General features: G+C 38.3%; 1 protein-coding gene across 8 annotated transcripts in view; it reads right to left on the reverse strand.

Moving 5' to 3' along the window:
• TRIP11 (thyroid hormone receptor interactor 11) overlaps positions 1-11,826 on the reverse strand; it is a 65,640-nt gene that overhangs the window by 13,286 nt on the left and 40,528 nt on the right. For all 8 annotated transcript variants that reach the window (XM_023731707.1, XM_004376671.2, XM_023731706.1 and 5 more), the window contains one exon: positions 6,545-6,644. In XM_023731707.1, the coding sequence (XP_023587475.1) occupies positions 6,545-6,644 (100 nt within the window). The remainder of the gene's footprint in view (positions 1-6,544; positions 6,645-11,826) is intronic.

Consider the following 11,826-nt stretch of genomic DNA (forward strand, 5'->3'; position numbering starts at 1 on the left):
AAATTTGTAAAGGCTTAATATTTTGAGTCAACTTACATGTTTAAAGGGTCCACATCGAACTGTCATCTCCCAAAAGGAAGACTGGAATTTTGTCAGTGAAAATTAAAGTCGTTATGACAATTTGCCATTTACTGAATATCATCATTAGTATAGAAAATACACTAATGACAAGAGACTTTCTGAGCTGCAGATTGAACTCCAACTCGTTTCTGAAAGTTCTCTACTGCAAATCAGCACAGCCTACATCTGGCCCAAAGAAGTGTTTTATTCAGCCCGCAGAAGGTTTTTACAAAAATGTAAACGAGATGTCACATTAAAAATTGGAATATTTGACATAAAAATCCAGATTTACAGTGTGTCCTGAAAGATCTAAAGATCTGGCAACACTGGGTTTGCATTCCTGCATGGCAACAACTGGCTGAAGCTGATGATCTACTGCTCCCTGTAAGAAACACTCTCCAATTCACCAGTCTTTACCCAGTCCCATTTGCTCCGCTATGTTACCATTTTGGCCTCAGTGGACAATGTGTTTGTGGTCCACACTTATAGTTTCATTTCTCCATAAAGCAACTCACTTCTACCTCCACCACCCTAGCACTCTACACCAACATACTACACACACACACCACCCTTTGTTTGATCATTACCAGTCAACCTGATCTACAACCAGTTTCAGATAATACCACATAGTTTCATATGGACTCCTCCCTCTGATGAGAATGCTATTCCCCAACTCCTTCTGCCTAGCTGCACCTATTCATCACTCAAGTGAGGTCAAGTGTTCCCGTCACCGGCCTTTTCCATTCTTCCATACTCAACAACAACATACTACCATCACCAAGTAGAATAGATACCCCCTTTCTTGCAAAACAATTTGTTGCATATATTTGGTTAGATGTAGTTCTTCTTCCCCACCTAACTGTAAACCTCCTGAAGGCAGGACCCTTGTCCTTTAACTTTGTATGCCCAGAACCTATTTTAGTGCTTGGTACATAGCCGATGGAGTCCTTGGTTGGTGCAACAGTTAACACGCTTAGCTGCTAGCCAAAAGGTTGGAGGTTTGAGTCCACCCAGAGACGTCTCAGAAGAAAGGCCTAGTGATCTACTTCTGAAAAAATTGGCCAGTGAAAACCCTAGGGAGCACAGTTCTTCTCTGACATACATGTGATCACCAGGAGTCAGAATTGACTCAATGGTAATTGGTTAACACAGCAGATAAACAATAAATGTTTGGTAAATAAATGAAAGAATGATTGATTTTTCCCTAGGAGGAGAACATCTGGGAAGAGAAGATAGGAAATAATAAAAAATGATTTATGTTCTCAATTACACATCCATACATAAAGAAACAGGAAAAGTACATATAAAACACATTAAATCAAAACACTCTTTTTTGCATAATTTACTTTTTGCTTTATACTTAGAGAAAATATAAAAAGTGAATGTAACTTCTAAAATATAGTTTAGATATTAGTGAGACATACATTTTAAAATACAACCATTAAGATGAAAAGCACTCAATTAATTACCTTATTAATATAAACTTTATTCTTAACTCAAATTTTGGCATTTTCTAGCATACCCAGATGTTTATATCATCACAAAATAATTTTTTAACCATTTATGGCAATTCAGAAAACTGCATCTGGTACTTCTTATATGCTTCCTCTAAAATCACCACTTCTGCCAAAAACATCTATAAAGAAATCCCTCAAAAGGTTTGGGTATCAAAGCGTCTGGGAATGTATTTGGCCTATGTTCAACAGGACATTATATGTTTTCTTGTATAAATCATGTTCTGGAAAATGGAATTCTTTATTTCAAATAAAAACTCTACCATCCAGCGCCATAAAGGTAGTTCCATGAAAAACATTTTAGGCTTCTTTTATATTTGCAGTTTTAAATATGTTTTTATGCTTCATATTACAGTTTTTACTGGGACTCATACGTTCTTTTAGATTTTCTTTTTAAAAATAAGGAACTTTTCCATTCTCAACTCATAGAAGACTTTTTTTTAAAAGCAGTCACTAAACCTTCTTAATGAAAATAAATCAGTTATGAGGCCCTTTAAGATACAGGTATAAATTGGCAGATGGACTGAAAGATATTCTCAATGCCAGAATCTAAATTTGTATTTTTTATGAAAACCTATTTTCCTGTGCATACCATAAAATTCACCATTTTACTAACAGTTATCAAAACGAACTACGTCGCACTTTCTACTTCAATTTTATCCAATCACAAGAAACCCTGGGGGCGTAGTAGTTAAGAGCTGCTAACCAAAAGGCTGGCAGTTTGAATCCACTAGGCGCTCCTTGGAAACCCTATGGGGCAGTTCTACTCTGTGCTATAGGGTTGCTGTGAGTAGGAATCGACTCGACAGCAATGGGTTTTTTGTTTTTTTTTTTTAGTTTTTCATTTAGGCAGAAACTTATTTCAAGGATGATGGTAAAGAACAAGGAGTGAAAGAAGAAAAATGACAAGTTTGGCCATAAATATAGCAAGATGTGTCTTTTAATGGTTCAGCTACAGTCCATGTTTACATTCCAGTTACTGTCGAGTGGATTATGACTCATGGCAATACTATGTGTGTCAGCGTAGAACTGTGCTCCACAGAGTGTTTAACAGTTGATTTTTCAGAAGCAGATCATTGGGCCTTTCTTCCAAGGCACCTCTGGGTAGACCTGAAACCCCCAATCTTTCAGTTGACAGCCAAGCGCAATAACTGCACCAGCCAGGGACTCCACAGGTGTACACTTTCTCATGATGACAATTTCATCGAAATTCTGAACTCTGATCAACTCAGAATAGTTGATTAGAGATGCTGTCCTATCTGCTTCATAGAGGACTAGTGTCTTGAGTTTGAAAAAACAATGAAGTGTAGGATGGCATGTGAAATGAGTCTTTGGAACTACTGGAAAAAGAATGTTTTCAGGTAAAATGTTGAAAAGTAATTTATAACAGAAAGGATAGCAGTAATTCTTCTATCAGCCAACATTTTATCTATTAAAATCAGGGCTTCAAACCCTGCTGAGCACGTGCATTTCTAACACGTTCCCAGGAAGTTATAGGTGAGAATCACCGGAGGATCTTGTTAAAATGTAGATTCTGATTCAGTATATCTGGGGTGGAAATGTAAATTCGCAGCAGGGAACTTATTAGAAATGCAAATTCTCAGCACAAGTTTAAACCAGACTGACCCAACTGGAAGCCTTAGTTAAAATACAGTACCTATAGGAGTTTAGAGGAGTCCCTGGGTGGTGCAAACAATTAAGCACTTAGTTACTAACTAAAAAGTTGGTAGTTATTCTCTCTTCTGTGCATGCATGCATGCACAGGTCAGATCCTACTACTGGTTTAAAGCTCCACTCACATTCCATTCCTCCATGGAACGCCCACTGACCCAAATGGGACCCTTAATGGGGTACTAAACACACACTATCTTATGACTACTGTTGGGCACTGCTGTCTTGAACTACTAACTTATGGTATACCTATGTTATATGTTACTTCCTTAGCTAAGTTCCTTAAAAAAAAAAAAAAAAGATCCTATCTAGTATCTTGCACAGCATCTAACCTAAAGCAAAGCAGTTAGTTCTCATTAATGCTTAGTGTCTGATAAGGCCATCTTCATACTTTTCATACAATGCTTATAAATACCCTCAACCCATAACCACAGCTGCATGAACATGACATTAACTAACAGTTATGTACTCTAATAATGATGGAAATCATCAACAGCCTACTATTTTAGTACTGGTATTATATGCAACAGCTCTCTCTTCATATGTCTAACCAGACTGAATTATCTCATCTCTGGTAGCGATGACATTATCAACCACTTTGAATGAAATACCACTTTTTAAAGTGCATTTCCTAATATTGTTTAAATGCTGAAAGTGTAGATCAACTAATCATCAGTCTACAGACGCTTAGAAATAAAACAATAGTTTGCCTCTACAATTCAAGTCTCTATGTACTTTCTTACAGCAAAACTTAATCTGTCTTTTTCAAAATTATTTCTCCTGGCAAATTTTTTTGCTGTCTGGCCAAGTTTTGTGTTAAAAATAAAGTACAGTATTACAACATCCATCAACATTTAAAGTACTTAATGATCTATGAAAGAAAACATAAACAGTGATTTTTTTTTGAAACAACCAAGCCAAAGTTGCATTTATATTCTCAAATCAGAGAATGCAGCTTTGAGAAAGTGAAATCGCATTTGTGTTTAGACATGTAAAAGTGATATTAAGCACTTAGGTAATATAAGAAAACAGATTGTTAAGAAGAGCTGTAAACGGCAAGAATGACTTAAAGACATACCAGAACCAAATGTCTCTCACTCCCCTTCCTGTCTGTACAACACTGGCCTCCTGCCTGCCCTTTCAAATACCAGTTGTGGAAGCTTAGAGTTTTTTCTAGCTAATACTGACTCCACAAAATGAGTCCAAAGTTTCTATTAATAATATTAATTGTAATTTTTTACATGTATAGAGACCTAAGCCTTGTCAGATATAATCAAGAAAACTCTGAAAATATTTTACTAGTGAGGATTTAAATGGGTGCCTGAAAAACCTAAAAATAATGCAAGGACGCTGGTATTTAATCAACCACAATATGTCATACAGTTTTTTTTAAAATCTTACTATCATTTACTGGGAGTGATTCAGGTAGATGTCTAAAAGGAATGTGGCCTTAGATATTACATATCAGCATGACATACAGCATTGAGTTGCCACAGACCAATGAGTTGGCCCAGAATACTGCCTTTTCACCTCCATCAGTCTAGCCCTACCCTAAGATATCAATTCTTCAGCTAATCCCTGGGTACACAGGAAGCCCCCCAGTGTGTCTCCTCTGGGTTTCCCATACATCTTTCAGATAATGCTGTAACTGCATTGGCCTTCAACCTAACTAGATTGTTTTCCCAATAAATACTGCCTCTAGGTAAGGGCAACCATTTCAACATTTAGGGCAGAAGAGAGAGGATACTGCTAGATTTCAAGGGAGCTGGAGATACATAAAATATTAGTCAGACTATAAATAATCATTTTGCCGACAGGCATACATACAGTAAAATGGAAAGATTGTAAGCTTTGGTTATGGGGTGAAAAGATTAGGGTTCAAATCTCATTCTTTAATATATAAAATGGCACTAATACCACCTACTTCCGAGTTGCTGATGAAGAGTAAATGAGAAGACCAAACGATACAGCATATGTTATGTACAATGTCCATAATAAATACTTGTCCACAGTAAATAACTGTCTCCTTACTGCCCATTTCCAGCCCCTCCACTAGATTTAGAGTTCCAAGATTAGCCAAGTCCTACTAAGTAAACATAAGGCTTTTAATTGGGCAGTAATTTGCCTCATAATCAAGTTATCTTGAGGACAACCACTTCCCATCTATTTTATTGCTTTTTGTATTCCTAAAAATCTCTTGTCTTCTGCTGATTTAGGCCAACTTACTTTGCCTTGTCCTTTGGTACCCAAGCTTCAGTGGTTCCTGACTGCTTGCCTCCTAGGTGTCTAAGTCACTGTTTCTGTTGTTTTATAATAACTCTGCCATGCTTTTTTTTTTTTTTGCCTATTTCTAATTCTACTTTATGTTGCTGTTAAGCGCCATCGAGTTGATTTTGACTCATAGTGATCCCATGTGACACAGCAGAACTGGCCCATAGCGTTTTCTCGGAAGTAATCTTTATGGAAGCAGATCACCAGGTCTTTCTCCCACGGAGCCACTGCATGGGTTTGAACTGCCAACCTTTTGGTTAGCAGCTAAGCACTTAACTGTTATTTCTTAATTCCTTAATTGTGTGTTCTAGTGCTGATGTGCCTAACCTGGGCACCTAAATCTGGTGCATTTTTAGGCTCCATTGCCACCTTTCTGATAACCTTGAATCATTATGTACTAAGTGCAGCCCCAGAATAGCTTCTTCCTGGTGGCCCCTAAATCAGAAATTAAATGAGGACATGCCATCCTGGTCAGCTGCTAGATTCAACAGTGCATTGTGAACCACCTGATTACGCGAGGTCCAACTGGTAATCCTAAGCACTGTTAGGAAACTGACAGAACTTATGAAACACCTTGTAAGCATCAAAAAACGACTGATGAACACCTGTGTGAAAAGCACCATCTACAATCATAAAAAGTGAGTTGTACCCCAGACATTCTTTCCACAAAATATTATTCTTTTACTTGACAGTATTGCCCTCTCCCACAGATCAAACAGCTTTAGGTAGGATGAACAGGGACTGATAAGGGAGAAGTCACAACCATAAAAAGTCAGATCAATCAACCCCACCCTCCCCTCGATGGTCAATGGGGTAACAGCCAACATAACTGGACTGCCTCAGTATCCAGGAAACCTAACTGGACAGTCAGGCCAACTTAATGACTCTTAAGAACCATTCTCAAATTGAAGCAAGTCAGTCATGGTAGATGGAAATGGAAGTCACACTTACTAAATTTGGTCTCACTCAACTGTATCAATGCACATTTGATTCTAATACTAATCTTACAGAAAAAAGGAAAAACCTACTATGTTTTTTAAGTTCTTCAATTTGTTCTTCCTTCAGATCTAACTGTTCTGTAAGCCTTGATGCTGAATCCAATGCAGCATTTGCTTCATCCAAACGTTCCTTTAAGGGAGGAAAGTTTATTAAAAAGGGTATGTAAAAACTGTATATAATAAATATAATACCAATTATGTATAATATATTCTATATTTATTGTTATATTTAATATTATACATAAATAATATTGTATAGTATATGTAATTATACACTGTATGTAGTTTTCTTTTTTAATTTTTATCCAGTTTTAGCAGTTTATTAGTTTCACAAAATGAATTCACGCGTTTTTCATCTTTTAATATGTTTTGGAATAGTTTAAATAACATATTAATCTTCATTTTGTTGTTGGGTACCTTAATCGGCCTCAGGAAGTTTACCTACTATGCATATATAATATATACATACAGATGCTCCATTTTAATCTTTTTAAATTAACTTTTGCCATCTACAACCAGAACATGGAGGATTTTTGATGTGACATCTTGGCTAGGCTACAGTCTCCAGTTATTCAATCAATCTGGATCTTGCTGTGAAAAGTATTTTACAAATGTAATCAAAGTCCTTAATCAGGTGAATTTAAGGAAGATAGATTATCCTGGATAATCTGGGTGAGCCTGACTGAACCAGTTGAAAGGCCTTAAAAGCAGGACTGAGGCTTCCTCAAAATAAAAGAAATTCCTTCTGTGGACAGCAGCTTTGGCCCATGCCCATGTAGCTCCAGCCTGCCCAAGCTTCCTTTCCTGACCACCTGGGGACAGCAGCTTCGGCCTGTGCACTCCAGCTTGCATCTGATCTTCACATCTTGACTGCCAAGCCTACAAATTTCGGACTTGCTTAGCCAGCCCCCACAATCACATAAATCAACTCCTTATAATAAATCTCATGTGTACATGTGTGTACCCATATATTATATACCCATTACTATATAATACATATCTATAAGAGATATATACTACCCATATATTGTACATAATATCCTTGTTTTACACACACACACACACACACACACACACACACACACACACCCCAACCCTGATTCTGCTTCTCTGATTGAACTCCCACATTCAGAGGAATTGAAATAAAAATTATTATTCAAAATTTTAAATATTTAAACTTTCAAAACTTTTTTTTTAACTTTGTAGCATTTATAACTTCTAAAATTATTAAAGCTTAAAAACTGCACTAAGGCTTTCAAAAATCAGCATTTAGATTTGGTTATTCTCTCTACTATCTGTTTTTTATCTCATTGATTTCAACTTCTATCATTATTAATTCCCTCTTCTGAATTTCTTCTGAATTGTTGTTGTCACTGTTAGGTGCCGTCAAGTTAGTTCCAACTCACAGCGACTCTATGTACAACAGAACGAAACACTGCCTGGTTCTAGGCCATCCTCACAATCGTTGCTATGTTTGAGGCCACTGTTGCAGCTACTGTGTCAATTCATCTCGTTGAGGGTGTTCCTCCTTTTGGCTGACCCTCTACCTTACCAAGCATGATGGCCTTCTTCAGGGACTGGTCCCTCCTGATAACATGTCCAAAGTACATGAGATGAAGTCTCACCATCCTCGCTTCTGAGAAGCATTCTGGCTGTGCTTATTCCAAACACATTTGTTCGTTCTTCTGGCAGTCCATGGTATGTTCAATATTCTTTACCAAGACCATAATTCAAATGCATCAATTCTTCTTCAGTCTTCTTTATTCATCGTCCAGCTTTCGCATGCATAGGAGGCGAATGAAAACATCACGGCTTGGGTTAGGTGCACCTTAATCCTCAAAGTGACATCTTTGCTTTTCAATACTTTAACGAGGTCTTTTGCAGCAGATTTGCCAAATACATCATTTGATTTCTTGACTCCTGCCTCCATGGGCATCAACTGTGGATTCAAGTAAAATAAATCTTTGACAACTTCAATCTTTTCTCCTTTTATCATGATGTTGCTTACTGGTCCGGTTGTGAGGATTTTTGTTTTCTTTACGTTGAGGTGTAATCCATAACTGAAGGCTACAGTCTTTAATCTTCATCAGTAAGTGCTTCAAGTCCTCTTCACTTTCAACAAGCAAGCCTATGTCATCTGCATATTGCAGGTTTTAATGAGTCTCCCTCCAATCCTGATGCCATGTTCTTCTTCATACAGTCCAGGTTCTTGGATCATTTGCTTTCCATACAGAAGGAGTAAGTATGATGAAAGGATACAACCCTGACACACAACTTTCCTGATTTTAAATCTTCTGATTTATTTTTTTCGTTTTATAAATGTATATCATCTTTTAAATTAAAAAGAAAAAAACTAGTTAAAAATGTAGCTCTGAGTTCCATTTTAGCAGTATGACACTAGATACCCTGGACCCACTGGAAACAATTAGAGGTGCTGGATAAAATGTATCTTTCTAAATGTATTAATGAGCTGACAAGAAATTAAGTATAAATGGTCATAAACATACTAAAAGATGCTCAGCCTTATTAGTAACTCCCAAGCTCAACCCACTGCCATTGAGTTGATTCCGACTCATAGTGACCCCATAGGGTTTCCAAGGCTGGAAACCTCTACGGAAGCAGACTGCCACATCTTTCTCCTGTGGAGCTGCTGGTGGTTTCGAACCACTAACCTTTCGGTTAGCATTCGATTGCTTTAACCACTGTGTCACCAGGACTCCTTCATTAGTAACTAGAGATTAGTAAAACTTAAAAAGCCTGACAGCACCAAGCGTTGAAAAGGATGTAGAACCAGAACTCTTATGCATTGCCCAAAGGAGTAATTTAGTACAACCACTTTAGAAAATGATGTACCATCATTCAGTAAAGCTGAAGACGCCTGTGTATATCCTATAACTCAGCGACTCCAATCAAGACAGACACCTGAAAGAACCTCTTGCACATGTAAACCAGGATATATAAACAAAAATGTTCATAAACACATGGTTTGTATAGCAAATATAAAGAACATCCTTTAACAGTAAAATGGTTAAATAAATTATATATACATTTAATGGAATAGCAGCAGTGACAATAATGAACCATCCATACACAGTGTTGTTGTTGCTGTCACAGAATTACTCAATTTATACACAGCTCAAATCTCATTTCTACAGAATTCAAAAATACTCAAAACCAAACAATATATTGTTACGAGATGCAAACTTATGTGATAAAACCATAAAGAAAAACAAGGGGGACTTCCAGGCAACATGGCGCTAGAGTCAGAAGCACCACACCGTCCCTCCACAGCAAAGATCTGAAAAAGTAAGTCAAACGGAGTCACACATCAGTCCTGAAACCCTAAGCATCAAATGAAGAGATAAAGAACTCAGCCAAAGACCGTATGGAATAAGAAACTGACCGAAAACAGAGGGTGAGGAGAGATACATGCAGAGGTCCCCTATCAGCTACTGCAGCACGGATCTGACCTCTTGGACTCCTATCGGAGATCAGCAAACGGGGTATGAGACAGCAGCTTCACGGAGCTTCCAGCAAAGACAGAACAACCAGTAACTAGTGATACAGGCCCTCCCACCCCCTACCCTTCTTCACCCCCACTTGGGCTCCTCTGCTTCCTGCCACCACAGTCTCTAGGCCAGGAAGCACCAGCTTCACCCTGGTGTCACTTGGATTCCACCCACTCGCACCGGCCGACTCCCCGCGTGCCATTTGTTGGCTGCTGGTGTTGCTTTTTTCTGCTTCATTAGATTTCTTCCTTACCTCTCATCACCGCCCCTCCTTTCTCTCAACTACCTGGATCCGTGTGTCATCTTTGCTTCTTCCCAAAAGGCTGCGAAACACCACCTGACTGTGAAACTTCTTCTTGGCCCGTGCCGCCATGCTGGTGGGAGCCCGGGGGCTTTTTTTAGTTTGTTTGTTCTGATTTGATTTGTTTGTTTTCTTTTTCTTTTCCTGGATTGGGAGCCTCTTCTAGCCGGGCAGTACCTCATAGTTTTGGAGGTACTTCCTTACTCTGCACAGATGCACAGTGACATCCCTGGGGGCATTTCTTTTTTCTTGTTTTTTGTTTTTGTTTCTTCTCTTTTTCCCTTTTTGTCTTTCTTCATTTTTAGTTTCTCGATTTATTCATTTTTTTCTTTTTCATTTTTGTTTTTCTCCATTTCTCAGTCTCTCATCTCTCCACTCCAATAGTAAGCTTCCTTAACACTCTTTTTTGTTTGTGTGTATGTGTTTGGCTCTTGTTCCTCTCTCCTCTTTCTCCTCTTTCCCATACTCATCTTAGCTGCACACATCACAACCCACCCCACGCCCCACTACCTGCCGACCAGCACCGTGCACTGAACATCACACTCCCAAGCAGCACAGGCATGGCCTACCAGAACTTGCCTTGCAATGATTCCCGGTCTGCCTTGTTGGCCCTACTACATGCCACAAACAACCCATCCCAGCCACTCCCCTTCAGCTGGACATGCCCTGCTGTACCATACCTGAGTGACTGACCCTGTCCATTGGAGAAGGTGAAAAGTATCATTCCCACAGACGAGCAAACAACAAAGGACGCACAGACCGCCTGCTCAGACATAACCAAATAAAACAAAAAAGCAGGACAAAACAAACAAATCTACAATCAATAAACGGGGAAAATAACTACTGAATGCCCCAAAGACAGGAAACAATATCAAAACATATACAAAAACAGGACAGGATGGTTCCAGGAGGCGTCCAAAATAAAACACCAGATGACTTTCCAGTAGAAAAAAAGGCACTAGAACTACCTGATAAGGAATTCAGATCTCTAATATGGAGAATTATCCAAGAGCTGAAGCAAAACACAGACAAAAATGAGGAAAAAATAGACAAATTCATGGAAAATACAGACAAAAATATGGAAGAATTCAGGAAAATAAAACAGGAACAAAATGCCAAAATAAATTCACAACTCTAAGTCATACAAAAACAACAATTAGAAATCCAAAAGATAAACAACAAGATTTCAGAAATGGACAGTGTCACAGAAGGGCTGAGGAGCAGGTTTGAAATGATGGAAGACAGGATCAGCGAAATTGAAGACACTTGGCTACAACTCTGAGGAAAAATAAGAAAAAAGAATGTAGAAAAATGAAGAAACCCTGAGAATTATGTGGGATACAATCAAAAGCAAAAATCTGTGAGTGATCGGAGTTCCAGAACAGGGGGAGAAAACAGAAAACACACAGAGGATTGAAGAATTGCTGACAGAAAACTTCCCCAATATCATGAAACATGAAAAGCTAACCATCCAAGAAGCTCAATGAACCCCATCCAGGATA

The sequence above is a fragment of the Trichechus manatus genome, unplaced genomic scaffold, assembly GCF_000243295.1.
Source record: "Trichechus manatus latirostris isolate Lorelei unplaced genomic scaffold, TriManLat1.0 scaffold00045, whole genome shotgun sequence".
Taxonomy (NCBI): domain Eukaryota; kingdom Metazoa; phylum Chordata; class Mammalia; order Sirenia; family Trichechidae; genus Trichechus; species Trichechus manatus.